This window comes from Kryptolebias marmoratus, linkage group LG17 (genome assembly GCF_001649575.2).
Source record: "Kryptolebias marmoratus isolate JLee-2015 linkage group LG17, ASM164957v2, whole genome shotgun sequence".
Classification (NCBI taxonomy): Eukaryota; Metazoa; Chordata; class Actinopteri; order Cyprinodontiformes; family Rivulidae; genus Kryptolebias; species Kryptolebias marmoratus.
The window spans coordinates 10678719-10699160 of NC_051446.1; the positions used below are offsets into that span (position 1 = coordinate 10678719).

General features: G+C 41.8%; 1 protein-coding gene across 1 annotated transcript; it reads right to left on the reverse strand.

The window, feature by feature from the left end:
* Positions 1 to 6: 6 nt before the first annotated feature.
* Positions 7 to 19457, reverse strand: hs3st3l (heparan sulfate (glucosamine) 3-O-sulfotransferase 3-like). Its single transcript, XM_017416075.3, has 3 exons — positions 18829 to 19457; positions 2198 to 2427; positions 7 to 811 (listed from the first exon to the last, which is right to left on the reverse strand). Exons 1-3 carry the CDS (start codon positions 19281 to 19283, stop codon positions 423 to 425), a joined length of 1074 nt encoding a protein of 357 aa, XP_017271564.1. The 5' UTR covers positions 19284 to 19457; the 3' UTR covers positions 7 to 422.
* Positions 19458 to 20442: the final 985 nt, after the last annotated feature.

Below are 20442 nucleotides of genomic sequence, written 5' to 3' on the forward strand. Positions count from 1 at the left end.
GGGGGGGGTCAGAAATCCAAACGTGTGATGTTCATTTTTTAATTTATTTTTTATTATCTTTTCGTCCAACTACAGCTGATTGGGAGGTCGGGATTGAATTGCCAACCAACGACACTAAAAGCTACACTGATTTCACATCTAAGAAGCCACAACCTTTAAAGGAAATCCACTCTAATCGCAAACCTCTGCACCAAAACTGCTCTGTTCGACCACAATGCCTGAACGTCATCTTCACGCGCTCGTTGGTGACGACAGATTGGCCAATAGACTTGAATGTATCGACACCAGGATTTCAGCGTCACGTCTCCGAGCTGCTGCGTGGCTGGTCCGAGGGACATAAACGGCTCTCTTTCGTGTCCTCCCGAGTCGTTTCGGACGGCAGGTTTGCACCCAAAGCATCTAACTCCACACGGCCTTGAGGATCACTGCCATTCAAAATTTTGTCCTACCATATGATAGAAGCGCTGGTTGTGAGGTTTGTAGAAATCCCTAAGTTTCTGAATCACGTCTGGGTTGATGGAGACGTGTGTCCTCCCTTTTGTCTTTCCTAGGCAGTGAGGTTTACTGCTGCCCTCCGGCTTCTTCAAGCAGGGGAAGCCTTTGGTTTTGTTGAAGTAGAAGTGCTTGTCCGTGACTATCCTCTGAAGACCCAGAAAGTCCTGGACTTTGCCCAGCTCTCCAGCCGGGTCTGAGATGAGCCTCTCCCCGTTGACCAGGTGAATCTGAGTCCTGGGGAACCACGCCAGCCAACGCTCCATGTGTTGGGCGTACAAACCGATCCACAGCGGACTCCACGAAGAATCAATCTGACCTTAAGTTGAAGGTTGGGAAGGGAAGAGAAAGAACAATAGTGATGGTTTGTTTTCATTTGTCTCATGAGTTCTCATTAACATAATCAGTCGGGAGGAACGGGACTAGTTAAATATACAAGCCCAGTTCTGAAAAAGCTGGGGTGTTGTGTAAAATGTAAATGAAAACAGAATGCTGTGATTTGCAAACCTCATAAACCCATATTTTATTCACAATGGAACGTAGTAAACATGTAAAAAGTTTAAACTAAGATATTGTACCATTTTTTAAAAATGGCACAGGAAGCAAAACTTGTGGGGATTACAGATGCAAAATATTAAATTTACTAAAACAGCAAAAAAATATTTTTTTTGAGTTTTTGACATGTGTCTTACTGTTCAGGTTTAAACAAAACCACTCATATCTTAATTTCCACTTATTTCTGACAGAAACCGAACTAAGATGTAAATAAATAGAGGCAAGGCCTTTGAACAAGGTTGTAGTCATCTGGATAACGGAGATGGTTCTTTGCCTCGAACACTTTACCCCAGCAACAGGACAGACCGAACGTTTACGAAAGGACAAATAAATGTCTTCACAAATAAAAGAGGAGCCTCTGCTATACTTCAAATGGTTCACCACTACATAACAAATCTACATGTAGGTAAGAATACACTGCAGGGATGTGAAATGAATTATTTAACAGTTATTATTACAATAATTTATGTGCACTATAAATTGTAAAGTGGAAGGGAAGAAAATCAAGTTATACTGAAGCCACTTTGAAGAAATTTGAGTTTAATTTTTAACTGAACAGCTAACCCAAGGCCAGCAGGACTGAAGTGCTGTTGTTTAACAACTCTAATCTTAAAAATATTATAGCATTTCAAGTGAATCCTAATTTGCATGTCTTTGCACTGCTGTCTGTTTTGCATCACATGGTTATTCTGGCAGAAATGTTGAGCTATTCCTGCTGGATGTGGCCTAGACTAAAGCAACTGCTAGCTGCTGATGCTAATGCGCCCCTAAATAACTACAAAAATTACTTCTTAAAAACTTGTACTGCAAAAATGATGAGGATGTAAAGCTAATTATTATTATAAATCAGCTTCTGGATGAACTGCTATGAAATTTTGGGGATTGGAGTTGAAAAAGATGAATACACAACAACTCTAGATTTATTTTTACCAATAGCTAGGCATATTTCATGGCTACAGGGGAAATGAGTTTACCCGTTGTCTCAAAATTTCAGGTTTCTGTGAAATCTGGCACTTTTTACCAGTCTAGCCAATCAGATTGAAACAGCTCTAAAGTATGGCAGCAGGTTTGGTCCAGATTGCTTTAGTCTTATTTTTATTAATTTATAGTAATGTCTTTTGTTCAATGCATCAAACCACACATTATTTACCTGTGGAGCGGTTCTTGAAGGCAAGGCTCTCAAAGGAAGGGATGTCAGGGGTCTTTGAGATGATCTGCGTGTAATCAGATATGGCTCGAGTCACCGGGTCACGGACGACCACAATCAGCTTCACATCTCGGGACATGGCATGGATCCGTGGCGGCGTGTCCACTGTAACAAAGTAACGAGGTGTTTTCTCCATGACTATCTGGCCGTCGAGGGCTTTGGGCATCATACTTCTGGAAGTAGAAAAAAAAAAGACATTAAGAAGCTGATGTATGCATGGCGTGAACCATGCTCATAAACAGGAGTTAAGTTACTGTGTTGTAAGCTGCGTAAATGGCTCCGGTCCTAAAGATTTCATCATGGCCCATGCAAACACAATTTCATAGGTTTTTACAAGCACAAAGAACACCAGCAGCAGAGAGCTGTAGCACTTCTGGTGCAACCTGGGAGTTCATATTTATGACAAAATATCTGTGGAACGCCACGGGTTTAAATAATGGAGTTTGCACGAACCGCTATGAAATTTTATAGCCTGGAGTTGTTTTAAGGTGATCAGTATTAGCTTGTCAATACCAGCTAACTTCCAAAGTGTAACACTGCAGTCCTTAAACAACTCCAGTCTTTTGCAGTTCATGCAAAGGCTAATATTACACCATCAGTTTTTGCATTACAAAGCTATTTAGTCACAGATATTGTAAAATTTCCAACCAGAGGTGACTCAGGCTGCACCAGAAGTGCTACGCCTCACGGCCCCCGCCACTAATTGGGCTTGCAAATAACCGCAACATTCGGTGTAAATAACCAGCAGCACCACAAGGGCCTATGAAACAGAGTTTGCGTGAGCTGAAATGAAATTTTTATTATAGCCTTTCTATAGAATGCCACTTCAAAGTAGCAGGTTATTTGAAATTGATGAAAACAGTAGATCATATATTTAGAGACATTGATAAAGAAAATAGTTCACAACACATTTATGGTTACTATAGTGTTAGGACAACAACAGTAAGTGAAAGAGGAAAACCACACTTAGTAACTTTGTGAATTTAATACTGAGCAAAGAAAAACTCATAAGCTGAGAAATCCCTACCTACCCAGTCTGGAAAATGAAGAAAGTAAATGATTTATCCACATTAAGAAGACCTTTGACCATCTGTGGTCAAAGGTCAGACCTAAATGTATCATAGATATGGACTGACCTAAATGCCTGGAGCAGTGGTGTCCAATCCTAGTCCTGAAGGGCCACTATCCTGCGTGCTTTAGTTGTTTCTCTGCTTCAGCATACCTGATTTGAATGGCTGAATGATTAACAGGCTTCTGCAGAAGTTGAAGACCTGCTGAAGAGCAGAGAAACAACTAAAATGTGCAGAATATTGGCCTTCCAGGACCAGGGTTGGACATCACTGTCCTAAAGAATGTGGTAAAGACATATTGGTGATTCTGCAAGTGGAAGAAGGTGCTGATTATACTAAAACTGATCTTTCTGACCATACCTCTCATTGTACTTAAAAACCACATCCCCACAGTGCGGCAAGGAGACAGCAGCATCATCATGCGGGCGTGTTTTTCATCAGCAGGGACTGAGAAACGGATCAAAGTTCAAGGAACAATGAATGGAGCAAAATTCCTGATGTGTTTGAGTCTTCCAGAGATTTGAGACTGGGACGGAGGGTCACCTCGAAGCACACACTGCTGGAGCAACACTCCTGTTAAATGTTCTGGAATGGCCCAGTCCAGTCTAAGCCTGCATCTCGATCCAACTGAGAATCTCTGGTTTGATTTAACACTCCTGTGTCCTTTGGGTTAAATTGACCCTAAGTTTCAAGGGTTTCTCTCCCTCTCTCTACTTTAGGAGGGTTAAAAGCTGGTTGAACACACCCATCCAACTTAAAGTTAATGTGCATCATTTAGTGTAGGTCCATTACTTCTAATCAGATTGAAAATCCATTTAAAGTCCAAGTCGTACGGCAGCAGAATAGAAAGAATACCAAGGCCGGTGAATAGTTTTGGAACCCAGTGTAGATAACAGTGAAGGGTTCAATTTGTCAAAGGGGTTTAGTACACAAAAACCGTAAACAATGAGGTCACCCTCAACTCAGAGCATACAGCCTTCGCAAACACATGCCATACGACCGCACACGCTCGTTACTCACTTTGGCATTCATCACACAACGCCCATCACAGCGCGTGCAGTGACAGAGTGTCTCTGCTGTGACCCTCCAGCGATCCTGACAAATAGGCATGTGACAGCAGCGCTACACAAACACGTCTCCCGCCGAAGGCGTCGCGCTCTGTGCTCCTCCAAGTTGGCGCCAAAGCCCAGCAGATGGGACTCATTTAGGAGTAAATGACTCCAGAGGCCTCCTCGGGAGGCGGGGAGACATCTGCCGACACACCTGGCGCACACCTGACCGACTGACCAATCAGTCACCATCAGGGTCGCTTGCAGCTCTGAGTCAGCACCTCAGCTTGGTTTAATCACAGATCATCCTCACTTTGGTCTGTTAGACTATTAGACGTTGTTTTTTACCCACTGAAGCTGGAGCATTTTAAAAACACACAACTTTAGGGATTGTTTCAGGTTTAGGTTAATAACAGTTCCATTAATTAAAGAAACAATGCAAAACAGTAACTGTGGTCAAGTCTAATTTATTTATATAGCACTTTTCAGCAAAAAGGCGATTCAAACTGTAGCATCCAGTCAATATCGAGATGGTTGAATGATGATTTATTGAAGCCATCTGTCTCATCAACGTAAGAGCTAGACAAGAGCAAACAACAATAATTACAACTATTTTACCATCCATTGTTATGTATAGCCCATTACATTAGTACATTTCTTTCCATTAACACAACCAATCACATCTTTTCCCATAAACATTTCAAGTTACTCAATATACTTTAATCACAGTTACAAACCTCGTTCCCCTATCGACTGAAGCTAAACTAGAGTTGCTTTTTAACCTTTTCCGTCATCTTTTCTCTGTGTTGTCATTAGCTCTTTTCAGTTTGACCTTTCGTCTTCCTTTTCTTGTTGAGCTGAATTCTGTTAGCATGCTTCCGCTCATGGGGAAGTTACCAAATTAAAGGCATATAACCTTAAAACGTAGTTACTATAAACAAAAGTAATTTTACTCTGCTGGCTTGTACAGTAACTTGCTTTCGAGACAGGCTACTGAATATTGGATTTGATTCCCAATGATAAAAATAAAAATGTGAGCATAATTACAACATCTTAATTCATACAAACTGAAATTAAAATTAAATTAAAACTTAATAAATACAAATGTTTAAGAAACTACAAACTGTGCGCTGTTGAGTTGTTGACCATTCAGTAAAGTGTCAGCAGCAGAGCTGTATCACTTCCGGCAGGAAATTCATAATATTTCTGCTGAAATTATTGTGATACGTGAAAGTGATGGCATTGTAAAAGCTTATAAAGTGATGTTTGCATGAACTGTTATGAAATTTTGGTGATTGGAGTTGTTTTGAGATTGCAGACCCACTTTGGTCTTAGCTTGTCAGTCTTGTCAGACTTAAACTGCTAATCTAAAGTGGTTAAAAGAGCTATCTACTTAAAAGTTATTATTTGTTGTTAACTTTAACACAGAAATGGCTGAAAGATTTATTTAACTTATTCTAGGTTTTCAGTGGACATTCTGGTTGCAATGGCATACTGGTAGTTAATGTGGCCATGAGTAATTGGTTTCATTATTTTCTCAATATCTGCAACCAATTCAGAGACAATCAAAATGTTAGCCCATTTAGAAGAAATTTATAACTTGTAACTTTGCTAGACAGGTAAATATAGCTAATGTCTACTGTGTGTATTAAGCTAAGGAATGCATAAAAAGAGACAAAATTGGGTTTTTAATACTATACACAAGCTTTTTACGTTAGATATGGTCATCTGGTTTGCTGTATATATATATATATATATATATATATATATATATATTCCCACTGAGTTCTCAATGAAGGCTCCTAGTGTCCTGTTGTTGTCTACCACACCAGACAGTACCCAAGATGCAGGCTGTGTAAAGATGCCCCTGAGACGGTCCAGCACATAATAGCGGGATGCAAGATGCAGGCAGGCAAAGCATACATGGAATGCCATAACCAAGCAGCTGGAATAGTGTACAGGAACATCTGTGTGGAATATGGACTGGAAGTCTCATAGTGAAAGTGGGAGACTCCAACTTATGTGGTGGAGAATGGCAGGGCTAAGATGTAGGACTTCCAGATCCAGACTGACAAACAGGTGATGGCTACCCAAAAACCAATTGTGGCGTTTTTGTTTTTTTTCTTTGTTTTTGTCTTGTTTCCATTTAGTGATCTGGTTTTTATTTATATTGTTACATTTCTGTTGGGATTTCTGTCTGTGTCTCTTGTGTTTGTGTTTCATTCTCTCGGTTTCCTTGCCACGCCCATCTCCACCTGCCTGTGATTATCCCCACTCACCTGTTCCCACTTACCTCGTCATCCTCAGTGTTTAAAACCCGGTCACTTTCTCCACTACTCCGCTGGTTCATTGTATGTCTCTGTCCTGTTCCTGTTCCCGCTCCTGGTTGTACTTGTTTTCGCCTTAGCTTCTTGTTTAGTTTATGTTTTCTGCTTTTGCTGCCACGTCAGCTTTTTGTTTTTGGTTTTTCCTTGTTTAAATAAATTAGTTTTCTTTATTTACTATGAGTCTGCGCTCTGGGTTCGTCTCTGTCATCACCAGCCATGACACCAACCGGACATTGTGGTGACAGATAAGATCCAGAAGAAAGCAGTGGTGATAGATGTAGCAGTTCCAAGAGACTGTAACATTAGGAAGAAGGAGCACGAGAAGTTTGAGAAATACCAAGGGCTGAAAGAGGAAACAGAGAAGCTGTGGAAAGTCAAGACCTCAGTGGTGCCAGTGGTTATCGGAGAACTCAGTGCTGTGACCCCCAAACTGGAAGAGTGGCTCCAACAGATCCCAGGAACAACCTCAGAGATCTCTGTCCAGATGAGGGCAGTCCTAGGAACAGCTGAGATACTGAGGAGAACCATCAAGCTCCCAGGCATCTGGCAGAGGACCCGAGCTTGAAGTAAAGTGGACAAAAAGGGTGAGCTGGGTGTTTTTTTTCTTAAATATATTTCCTTCTTTTAATAATGATTTCTTTTCTGTTCCATTAAACAACACACTGGTCATTGGATGCTGGGTTCACCTTGTTTTGAGTATGCAATGCTCTATTTCATGTAGCATATTAAAAATGTTCCCAGTTATTTCTAAATAAGACATTAATAAGAGAATGGTAAGAAGAGATGATGAACACACACATACATAACACACACAGCAAAGACAGGATGCGCTCTGGCAGTCCTCTGGTATCAGCTCAGGTTTCCAACGTGCCTGAAACACAAACCTGCTATCAATACATCCTTTCCCCTCAAATCTGACAAGCACACACACACACACACACACACACACCAATTTCATTGGATCTTATGAGTGTGAGGCAGTGTTCACAGGCACTTAGTCTGAAGACTTCCCTTTTAACTCCTCTACCTTGAGCAGGAGGAGCCGCTCAGTCTGTTACACACACACAAACACATGCATGAAGGCCACACACACACTGCCCGACACAAACACACACTCATTATTCCCTCATTAGTCAAGCATTCACTATCATGCTTCTGGTGTCCCTGTGGACCCATTTCTCAAAGCCTAACACACATATAAAAAGGGTCTTTTTTTTTAAATGAACCATACATGTCCTCACATATGAACTGCAGACATGAAGGGTGAGTGTAGTGGATTTTTGTTCTTTTTTTTAACCAGACTCTTTAAAGACTGCGTGTATGAGTGTGTGCCTCTCAGAGCATTTGTTCAAATAAAAGGGGTGGGTGACTGATGAAGGAATGATGGCAGTGGATGCAAACACGCCTCCATTAGCAATCTGTCTGTGAATAGCCTCAGAGCCAAGAGCCCCATACCATTACCTAAGCAAAAAGAGCTAATTACTGGCCCCTAAGAGCACCATCAAAAGAGAAGATCTATTAGAAAATATGCTTTTTTTATGAGGTTAGCACAGATGCACTAATTGACAGACAAAATAGCTGTTCGTTTTTCTAACAATTACATCCTGAATGTCCTTGTCCTACTTCTGGAACATAAAACTTTGTGAGCTTGAGGACATATCTGTGACTTAAATTCTGGTGATGCCCCAAGAAAAAAAGGAGACAGGAAGTTACATTACATAAGATTTTATCAGAACTACAAACAATGTCATCAGCCAAGTTAAACACTGCAGCCAAATTACAATATTGGAAGAGGATGCTGTTTTTTGCTTGTTTACAAAACACCTAAATATATGTACTGTTTGGGTTTATATTGTGTTTTCTGTATTTTGATTATTTGGTTCCTGTGTTTATCCTGGTCTTAGTTCAGTTCTTGTTCCTCGTGTCTGTGTTTCCTGCAGTCAGTCTCTGGTTTTACTGCCACGCCCATCTCCACCTGCCTACAATTGTAATAACTCACCTGTGCCCACTTCCCATCATTATCCTGTCTTTAAAACCCGGTCACTTTCTCCACTTACTTGCTGGTTCATTGTTGTATTCTTGTCTCCCCTATGTGCTGTATGTCTAGTTGTTGTAGCTTCTCGACGCCCCTTGTGTCCTGGTTGTCTCGTGTCTGTTTAGTTCCTGGTTTAGTTTAGGTTTTGTTTGCTGCCCCGTCAGCTCTTTGTTTTTTGTTTCTAAATAAATTAGTTTATTTTCATCATGAGTCTGCATACTGGGTTCGCCTCCTTTACCCCACACCATGACATGTACTTGAACTGTAATTATCGCTTTATCGTAGCAAAATATCCTATGAACCAATGGACTGATTTTATCGAAACTTTTAGAAAGTTATCATTTAATGTAGACCTACAGCTGATTAAGCTTTGAACTCAACACAGGTGAAGGTGGTTGTCACAGCCAACTTGCCTTACAAAACACAAAAATGGCTATAACTGAGTTAAAACCTCATATGTTAGTAGCTGAGAGTCATTCACAACTCTTACTCGTGTGTTGGTAATGACTCTCAGCTACCACACCAAATTCTAGCTCAATATCTATGATTTTATTGACAGAGTTATAGTCATTTTTTGTGTTCGCTAAGGTTGGTTAGCTGTGCCCAGTCACTAAACAGGATGAAGTGGACAAATACAATAGATAGATGGATGGATAGATAAATATGCTAACTAACCAGTCTTTGTTAGCAACACCAGTTGATGTCAATGCCATATTTGTCATTCTGTGCGCACAAACACAGTAGCATTGACTCCATGCTGGGTTTTGTGGTTGGGATGTGATTTCAAAGTCAAGATTCTAGGTTTGGGTTGTGTTGCAGTTTTCAAAATTCCAACAGGAACCCATAAATGATCTAGTCAAAACAGACTAAATCATTAGTAAATGTGTCAGGAACCGAATGGGACATCTAAAATCTAACACTTCAGACAACTGTGAATTGTTTTTTTTTTTTTCTATCATCAAATCAAAATGACATAAACCAGTTGGCTTTTCTAAGACTATATGAGCAAGATATCCTTCATACTTCTCCACAATGGTTTGGGTGCATGCAAAGAGAGGAGTGGAGGTGAAGCAAAGGGGATGTATTCATCGCCGTTAAGTTAAGAGCTGAACACATCTGGGAGACACCATGTGTTATGGAAGAAAATCCCCCACAAATACTAGACGGCAAAATTAATTGGCAGTTTAACACTTCTGTTTTAGCTTCTTCTTTATACTGCTCATTTAGTGTGAGATCAAACTTACAATATGATAGACACAGGGATTATCCTGCAGCTTATAATAATCCTCTGCTTTCTAAGGAACCTCTCTTTTGTTGTCCATTTTCCAATATTTCAGCAAACCTCCCTTGTGAGTTACTTGAGGCCAGCCAAGGCCACTGGCTATTGATCCTGCGGGGGCTTGGGGTAACTCCACGTGGACAGCGCTCAACTAGAGATAGTGGGGATTACATGGTTTGGACTGACAGCGTTATGATGGGGTGTACGAAACGAGGAGGTGCTACTTAACAATGATGATGTAGCAGCGGGGCTCAGATGGGACCGGGAGTGGCAGGTGGAGACTGGAGGAGCCAGAACCCTCTGGGGCCCCATCAGAGCCATGCTGTGTCATGCGGTGTGTTGTGTCTGCCTCTGTTAAAAAATGTGAAGCAATTACATTGTTCATCACAAGTGCAGCAGGAGATATGCGGCCAAGATTTGAGAGAATTAAGAGTAAAAATGCTAAAACCCGTTCCGTTTATCTTTGGCGTTTGTTCCAAATCACAGCCAGTCACGCTCGGCTGGTTAGTTTTGAGTAGATTACGAGATTTGGGTGTGTTTTTTCATGTGTTCATACATTTGCATGAGTGTGTTTTCAGAGGACCACTCATCCATTTCCTCTATATGGGGGACTATTAAGGAATCAGTCCATTGTGGCTGTGCCCTGTTCATTTCCAGGAGACATCCATCATAAAGAGGCCTCAGAAAGAAAAAAAAACACCCCCATCCACCAGTGCTTTTGGTCCCAGAGCCCCAGGGGAAGGCCTTAATGAGGGCCAGATAGCTCCACCCATCTGGACCTTATGGTGATCGTCGTCAGTATAGTACAGTGACATGACAGACCACACCTGAACCCCAGTACACACATAACAAATATTATATACAGAGCCAAAATCATGACTGCTTCAGTCTATGGGGTGACACAAACTCACAAGATGTTTCACCACTAAACATGCAAGAGTATAAAATAAACACAATCAAGCGCATTTATTAGAAAATCCCATTGTAATGGTTGTTAATTCAAGCCCACTAAATCTTGCTGAACATGAACTGTTTTGGCAGACAATCTTCTGCGATTTGCATGGTAATTACATTCCATTGTACAAGCTCAAAAGACATAAGTAACACCATGTGCTGCATCGTTGCAGAACAAGGCCATTGATCTATGGGTAAGATTTTTAAAGCTCCCCTCAACGAGTTCAATATGAATTGCAAATGAAACAGTACCATTGGAGCAGCTGTACCTGAAAAGGAAAAAAAAATAACTTCAGTCCTCCATTCAAGTCATTGTATACAAAAAATGAATGGCGCTTCAAAATAAAACCAACGAGTTCAGGCCCAAAGAGACATAAAAGACTTTAGAAACATCTGTTATCAAATAGAAAACAAAGCTACATTTAAAAGGATCCAAATTCTTTTAAAGTTTGAAAAATCTTGCCAGTATGTTTTAACGAGCTTATGTACCTTGGATAATTCCCTATATAAGATAGGACTCGTTTGATATGAATAAAAGCCTTTAGCAGCTAAAACAACGGACAAAAAACACTAAAGCCTGGTTTATGCTTCTTGGCCGTACGAACAGCATCTCGCAACAAAGCTAATGTAAGTTTGTTTCTACAAGCACACAAAGTGAATGAAAGCCAAGATGGTACAATTGTAAATATTAGATAAGTTTCAAAAACTGCTTAAATGAAAGACACAATAAGATGGTGATGTCTTTTGTGAGAAGAATGTCTTCCTGTGTATGACTCTTCTTTTTGCGCCAATTCCTGCCTTGTAGCAGTTTTAGGGATTTTTATTTTGGTTTTTATAAGCAGCCACAGCTTTTGTTTAAGAGAAGAACTGCACTTTCTTAACATCACAATTCGCTCAGATCATCAGTCACCTGCCAATTTAATTGCGACTTTAGGCTTTATTGCCTAAAAAGACATTTAAAACATGTAAGGCCCTGTTCACGCTGCTCTAGGTAAGTTTTAAGTTTTAAAGTGAGTTGTTTTTTTGTTCTGTTTACACACTTTTAACAAAAACACCGAAGTACCCACGCCGCACCACTAAGTGGCGAGAAAGTCCATATTAGCGTCTTTGTCAAACGACTAAAAGATTCTGAGCTTGGCTAACGATCCTCCCAGAACTTTTTTTTTTATGCCGTTTACAATTTCTTCTTGGTTTTTAACCAGGATCAAAGTTCAATAACAGAAACAGAAGCAGAAAGTAAATAAATAAAGAAGTAAAAATGGCTCCATCGTTGTTTGAGTTTCTAGAGCCAAAGTAAGAGTGAACATGCATAAAAGCTGTTATAAAATAGGTTGAAAAAGTATAACAGTTTGTCACAGATGTGTTTTATGTCAGTGTTATGAAGACAGATGATGTTATTAACATTTTTTCAGTCAAAACTAGCAGAAATATACAATCTAATCCTTAGATTCAGCCATGCTTCCCAGTCAATTTTTACAGTGTTTATTTATGTAATACCTGACTGTAACAACTTGATGCATAATAATAAAGTACCACTGCATTCACGTAGAGTTTTTAAATCCAAGCAAACTGTCCTGTCTACTGTATTGTGGTTATGGTGTAGAGGCAGGAGCATTTCAAACAGCCTTTGTGTTTCCAGTAGAGGCAGAGACAGGAAGCTGTATATATTAAAAATAATTAAAAAAAAGTTCTTAAAGTTCTCCTTTGACAGCATCTCTTTTCTAATGTGGCATTAACACATAGACACAAAAGCATTATGTGACAGCAGCGGCCAAAAAAACGAGGTACTGACGTTAATAATAATGTTGGCCTCAGCTTTTTGGTGAACCTGTCATTTAGGAGCATGTTTTGTTATTATGTAAGCACTAATAGAGCACTGATGCCCAGCAGAAATCGGTAATGTTTGGAAATCCTTCATATGAAAGGGGGGATGCTCTGTATTTGTAGGCACTTGTCAAAAGCCCACTCTGAGTTAACAAAGCTGCTTCCAGGGAGGGGAAAATACAATTTATAAGTTTGCATGCTACTGCCTCCAGCTGGACTTGAGTTAATTAATGCTACATTTGCCAGTTGGTAATTCTTCATTGCCTGATTTATTTCTCTTGTGGCTTCAGCCCTGGTTTGTTAGCATTATGCCAGGGTTCATAGTGATTCACGATTTGCTGTGTTTGAAGCTAAGAAACACATTAGATGAAACCCTGTTATTTGGAAATCCATTTTGAAGTAAGCTGCCTTAGCTAACTTCACATCGGTCTTCTCGTTTTGTTTTGTTTTTAAATGCGGTTTCATTGGGACTTCTTGGAAGTAACAGGTTAAAAGCTGTGCTGGTAACCCAGCATCAATAAAATATCGATATATCTCGGTGAACCTCAGGAGCAAAACACCAGCCCGGCTGTCTAGAGGACAAAACGGTCCCCGGGCTGCGACGAAACCTGAAGAAGAGATAAGACCAGACGCGACGCACACTCACACACACAGCCTTGCACACTTATCTTTGTTAGGGCTTTGCAACGGCATCATTAACTGTGTACAGCCTAGCCCTGACCTCAGCTCTATCCCAATTCATTCCTTACTCCTCATCCTAACCACAAGCCCAGGAATATTGTTCTGCCGTATTAGAATGGACCTATGGTCCCCCATAAGGACCGCACAAGGTCATTGACTATTGCACAAAAGGTCTAATAAAGTAAGAAACACAGGAGCACCCACCCGCAGGGGCCAGCTCTGATGACAGCCCCCTGGGTTGAAGCAAAGGTCAGCAAAGATGTGTCAGATTGTGGTAACCCAAACTTGAACCTTTGGTAGCACACACTAACACTGAAACTTTCAACCACCAGCCCCATCTCCTCTTTCTCCGCCATAATTACAGTCTCTCTTGCCGCTTGGCGGCCACAGCATCTTTCAGCGAGAAACACTCAAAGGTAAGATGGGAACGTCTCCCCGAGCAATTTAAATGGATTCCTCTGCGAGTGCACAGAGGTAAAAAGCTGCGTGTAACACGACCCCCCCCCGCCGTGCACCCGTGAGAAGGGAGCTGGGGGAAGTTATGCCAACGTAGGATAAAGCTTCCTGCTAATTGTAACAGAAGCCGAGCTGACCAAAGCGAAGCGCCCCCCGACGCCGAAGTCAACCCAAGGTCAGGGTGAGGAGATAGCACTATCGATCCCAAACAGAAAAGTAAAAAGGAAACTTTCCGACCAGCCCGAGGCTCGTTGCAACGCTCCTTCTGATTCAATCTAAGCTTCAAACACGGTCAGTGACTCTTCATCAGGTATTGATCTCTGAAAGAGAACGAGCTTTCTGTGGATGATATGCTGTAGGTAGTCCGCCGTAATTTAAAGCAACAGGGTTTCAAAAGGAAAATCAACTAACACGCAAATGTCGTTGACTCAGGAAGCACCGTAACTAAAGCTCTTTTAGCTATTTCGTGTGAATCACATTGAGAAGTTACTTTGGTTATCTTGGACTTTCATGTTCCCATCTGGCATAAGTCATGCAGGTAATAAAAGCAGAGTAGTTTAGAATCTAAACGTTAAAATCCAAGGGTTCTAAACATACCACTACTGGAACCTTCTCCTATTAGATATTACATTACACTGACTCCATCTGTACTTTTATATCACACTGAAACACGTTTGTTCAAGCTTCCATCTGCTGTTTGACTCAATTTCTGTGCTTGAAAATGTTGTGTATTTTAATTTTATTGATTTTATTGTTAAGTCTTTTGCCATATGTTGTAAAGTAGCCTTTAACACGGATACATCAAATCTGCCTGTAGGTATGGTGTGGCCACAGGTTCCAGTTCGAAGCTCCTTTCTGTGTGAAGTTTGCATGCTTACTCTGTGTATGTGAGGCTTTCTTCTGAGTATTCTGGTCTTCTCTCACAGTCTAAAGTATGCAGGGGTTTATTGGTGACCGCAGGTGTGAAGGTGTGCGTGGTTAGACAAGCAACCTATCACTCCGTTGGGCTTGTTCTTTTGGGAGTTCAGTGAACGTCTGGACTGATGAGATGCACTGATCAGGCGTGCTGATCCACTCAGCAGCCCCGGCGCACCTGCATTCACATCAGAACAACAAACTAAACAAATGGTTAAGTTTTGCTAACATACTTTACCGTTTTATCACACCACTGTAACATTTTTGAGAAAGGGTTGTTTTAGTTGCCGTTTGCTTATAAAGTGGACCAGTTTAGCTAGCAATTAGCTTGTTTTTGGGTGGATATTTGATTTATTTCTAACCTGCAGCCAAAAGACAAAAAGTTGACGATAATGGTCTGTGTGTGTGTGTGTGTCTGTTAGTGAAATGTTTTAATGAGAAAAAAAATAAAAGAAATAGAGCTCCAACTGATGATTTTTTTAAGTCAGCCAGTCCAAGATGACCACCACAAATAATCAAACGTGGCACAAAAATAGCTTTAATCCACTCAGTTTTGTCAAAATGATGCATCAACAAAATTAACACGGTGTTTTCTGTAAATTGAGTGTGTAGTTGTCATTAGGGGACTATAAATGGAAATTAACCAGTGGCTAAATCTTGTGCAGGTCGTGTTTTTAGTTTTGAAGTATGTGTGAAAGAGAAAATCAACAAAGGACATTTTAATGCTGGTGAGCGCATTTCTGTAGAGGAACTGGACTAAAAATGGGATTAACACAAAAATAAAAAGACATCTGAGTTTCAGTAATTGTATGGAAATGTGTGTCTTCTAAAGTTCTGAAAGGAAATGTGAAATATTCACGAAATTTTAAAAACTTGTAATAATTGTTCACATAATTTATACTGATCAGAAACATATAATTCAGTTTTTGCAGTAAATCATTACCTGGGTTTTCTTATTTTCCTGACCTTTTATTGGGTTGGTTTTTTGTAACGTGATGCAAAAATAGATTAAAAACGAGAAATAAATGTGAACTGCCTACTTCTAACTACACTGATCAAGCTCTTACATGATTAACTTTTATAAAATCTGACAGTATTTTGGCTACTCTTTTTTTTCTTTTTTTTTTTTTTGTCCAAACATCAGAAACAAAGACACGTGTCCTTTGTCAGTCCGTGCGCTCTGGGTGTGTGGCTGTTTCTTATGAAGAGGTGTGAACACATCATTAACTCCCAGCACAAAGTGACCCGGTGTCAGAGGTCAATTGACAGAAGTGACAGCGATGTCAAGTGCTCCACTGTGCAACGAGGCCCATCTGGCCCGAGGGAGAGACGGGACGATCCGCCGTCACATACGTATCACGTACACATCACCTGGTGTCCCACACACACACACACACACATAGACAAACTGCAGGCAGCAAGGCTACAGTCTCTTTCCAGGACTTTAAAGTTTCTTGGGAATTTCAGCACAGCTTCGGTGGATTAGTGTTTGTTTGTTTGTTTGCTTAGTCTCTTCATGATCAAATCTAGATAAAATCACTACAGCTGGAAGCAGATAACTATGCTGGCTCCTTATGTCTTATATACAATATTACTTAAAGGCCAAACAAGCTCCCAGAGTTCCATCATGGTCTCCGTATATAGTGCATTTTCACTGGGCATATTTACACACTTTAGTTTGACGCCGTTCGAAAAAGCTTACCAAACCCCAAAAATCTGAGCCCGTACATCTGCTGAGAATTTTTTTTTTTTTCCCCACATCCGGGATGATCCCCAACCAGATCTGCATGGCATCAGTCAGGACTGCTTTCCTCTTAGCCTCGTCCAAAGTGTGCCTGTTGAAGATTTTCAAGTTTTGTTGTTTTTTTGTGTGTGTGCGTGGAACAGGCGGGAAGGAGAGACATGAGACAACAGTAACATCTGGCTCCGGCTCCAAAGATGATTACTCGGCTGCGCTCGGAGAACTCATCCTACAGGCCTCGCTCTCTGTCTTTCTATCCCTCCTAAACTGTGCAAACACACACAGAGAGCACTGCAGGCGCACATGTACCGATGCACAGATTGGCAAAGCCAGATGGCGGTGCCTCTTTATCACCTAAACCCCAATAAAATAACTCTGGACATGTTAGGGTATGTGTTTCTCCAAGCTTAGACTAAGCAAACTCTGAGTTACGATATAAAATTTTGACTTTTTGTTGTTGTTTTTTTTTTTTTAAAAAAAGAAAAAGTGATACATAGGTTAGTGATTTTATTTCAACAACGAGTACGGTTTTGAAAAGAGTGGAAAATGTCACACTTAAATGAGACATGTTTTCATCAACAACAATGCACTGTAAGGACTCCCCTATCTGCCTGTTTTTTTTTTATTTCTGTCAAACCGTTGGTGTTGCTTTCCCCGCAGTTTCAGAAAAAAATCCATGCGAAAACTAAATAAGTAGTCAACACGTGTGGCTTAATTGAGAATAGCGAGCTATGACCAAAAGTAATAGCACATGGCTTCTGAATGGCATAGACAAAATTTAACAAAAAAAAAAAGGAAATTAGAAATAAATTTTGACATTTATGGTTCAGAAATACTTCACAGTAGAAACATCGATCAAAGTTTAAACAGGTCACACAAAGTTTGACTTTATGTGACTTAGCTGGCATTTTGATATTTTTAATGGTGTTATACAATTTCTGTTTAAATTCCTATGAATTTTGATCATTTTACTAAAAAAAAGGCTAACCTGTGTGACAACAACACGCAGGCTGAGCTGTCAAAACTTTCCAAATTATCTGCAATAATAATAATCTCACAAAGTTTACACTTCTTGTACAAATTTGACATCACAACATTGTCCCAGTGTGTATCTCACTCTTATGGAGCTTAGATTTCTCCAAATCCCCCCCCCCCAGAGTGCAGAGCGGGAACACCCAAACTCCCATTGATTTCCATTATGTCTGAGTTTAGAATCTTCTCTTCAAAACTGGAAATGAAGGGTCTTTTTAACCTTTTGTATCTCCTAAGTAAAAGACTGCAGTGTTGCGTTGTTGTGATCATGCAAACCAAAGGTGTCAAGAACTCCTAATGAGGGAATTAAGACTTTAATAAATAAAAATAAAAAAAGTCAACAGGGCAGCAAATTCTTACAGATGGAAAACCAAGGAAGCAAACAGGGAACATGACTGAGAGAACCAGGAGTATTACTAAGCTGGGAGGAGTGATTACTGAGTGATATCAGCTGGGCTAATTAGCAGCTGCAGGACAGGTGAGTAATGAGCAGAGGAGAAAACTAAGTAAGCTGAAACATAACGAACTGTGACGAACATCTCAACAAACAGGGAGAGGTGCGTCTAATGAACACAAATGGACTCAAAACACAAACTCCCCCAGGATCCTGGCATGCAGACACAGAAAAACCTGACTCGCATTGACCAGAAGCTTCTGCCACTTCAAGTTCAGGATTTTATTTTTAATGCGTAGGACGACTGTTGGTTTGAGGCTCAGTTTGTACTCCGCGTTCCTGCCTGCCTGCCTGCCTGCCTGTCTCAATAAGAGAGCTGGCAGAGAGCGGGAGGCAGGTGTGTGGTTCCCATGGTGGCCCTGGCAGCAGCCTCATACAGTTTCTACATCAAATTGTAAGCGTTTTGTCAGCTTAGATAAGTGGTGTCTAATCCTGGTCCTGGAGGGCCACCATCCTGCAGGTTTCAGGTGTTTCTCTGCTTTGACACAGCTGATTTGAATGACTGAGTGATTAACAGGCTTCTGCAGAACTTGAAGACCAGGGAAACAACTAAAACATGCAGGATAGTGGCCCTCCAGGACCAGGATTACCTCCTGGCTTAGACTGTTATAGAAAGGAGGTCTCAATGGACTTGATGTCTGTTGGCACAAGCTAAAAGTTTAAAACACATTTTAAAAAAAAGGCATGTAGCAATCATTTCTGAGCACTTGGTAGAAGACTGAGTGGTTCCCCTGAGCTGGATCCCCTGTGTGCGTACCTGTACCAGTCCAGACCCCGTGCGTAATGCCGATCGAAGAAGTGCGGCTCGGAGCCCAGGGCGCGGATATCCGGGTGGAGCCGCAGGAACTCCAGCAGAGCCCTGGTGCCCCCCTTTTTAACCCCGATAATCAGAGCCTGGGGTAGCCTCCGCGTGGCCGTCCACTCCTTCCCCGAGCTGTTCCCCTCCAGTCCAGTCTCTCCGACCGCGTGGGTCCCGTTCCTCTCGTACGGCCATCCCGAGCCGGCCAGCGGAAGATCGCGCGCGGACACGTCCGACTTGTCCGGAAGCTCCGACTCGCAGCAGCCGGCGAGGAGATAGACCAGCGAGAAGCAGAGGATGCTCAGGGACGAGGCGATGGTGAGCCGGTGGAAGAGCCGCCGCAGGTCGGCGCTCGGAGGGTGGAGGTGATGGCGGCTCCAGTGCTGGTGCTGGCGGTGGTGAAAAGCTGCCATCCCTCGGCCGTCGGCGCCAGGTGAGTGGCCATCCTACCACGGTCTGAGCTCACATCCCAACCCCGGTAACATCCCTCCAACTCTTGGGGAGCCCCCTGTCAGTGCGCGCCGCTGCTCTCCCCCTGTGTCATGTTGCTGCGCGTCCGGAGCGCACCGTGGCACTCCGCACCCCCTCCCCTTCCCCTTCCCTGCCTCCTTCTGCCCCCACCTCCAACGAGCCCACCACACAGCGCGTGCAGGAAATCAGCAAAACTATGTTTTGCGTGCCGATCGGGGCGCGGGATCACTTACTGGACCACGCAGCCGACGTGGAGACATAAATAAAGCGCTGATATCTGAGCCGCGCGCCGCTGCTGATGGGGAGGAGGGAGTGTGGGGGTGGGGGGTATGTGTCTGTCCACTTCACAGGATTACTCTCATCATCCATGCATCTCTCTCTCTCTCTCTCTCTCTCTCTCTCTCTCTCTCTCTCTCTCTCTCTCTCTCTCTCTCTCTCTCTCTCTCCTCAGATACCTTTGATTGGGAGGGTCATGTCCTGAGGTACCTCTAATGCCACTATTATTTATCGGGGGTGGGGGAGAGCTGAACCGAGCGCGCAGGCCTTAATCTCTAACTTCTAATGTGATTTAGTCTTTCAAACTCTTTCACGTCCTAAATCATCTGCAACTTTGTGCCACATAAGCACCCATCTAATAGCATTGGGGTTTTTTTTTATGATTAATAACCACAAAGACACCTGTGCCATTGTGGCAAGAGATTTAAGTGTGGAAAAAGCATTGGTGACATTTGGATTTGGGTTTACCACACTCATCTGACACTCTGCTAAGTCAATTACACCACAGGTCTTAGAGTGCAATCAGACAGCTTAGGTTCTGGCCGTGCACCTGCCAGTAGGTTGCTAATCCCGACCTCAAACTACCTGCAGCATGGTTCCACGCTTAGGAATCATTCAGAAAAGTTCCCAAACTGCAGTAAAGTGACTCAGCTTGATTCCTTTGTTTTCCGTCAGTAAAAAAATAATTTCTTCTGTTTATTTTGACTTTAAGAGATTTTTTGGATCATTTGAATTGGGTGTTCGGAGTAAAACGTATGAAGAATTAATATCTTACCTGTTGCAGATAGCTCTTTGAAAGGCCTCATTTTGTAGAAATTGTTCAGT

What these genes read in the sequence shown, in the direction of transcription:
- hs3st3l (XM_017416075.3), bottom strand. Translation starts at nt 19,283, where the DNA reads ATGGCAGCTTTTCACCACCGCCAGCACCAGCACTGGAGCCGCCATCAC. An exon ending in CGGGGTCTGGACTGGTACAG is followed by an intron (nt 2,428 to 18,828) that starts GTACGCACACAG and finishes TTCTACTTCCAG; the next exon opens with AAGTATGATGCCCAAAGCCC. An exon ending in CTTCAAGAACCGCTCCACAG is followed by an intron (nt 812 to 2,197) that starts GTAAATAATGTG and finishes CTTCAACTTAAG; the next exon opens with GTCAGATTGATTCTTCGTGG.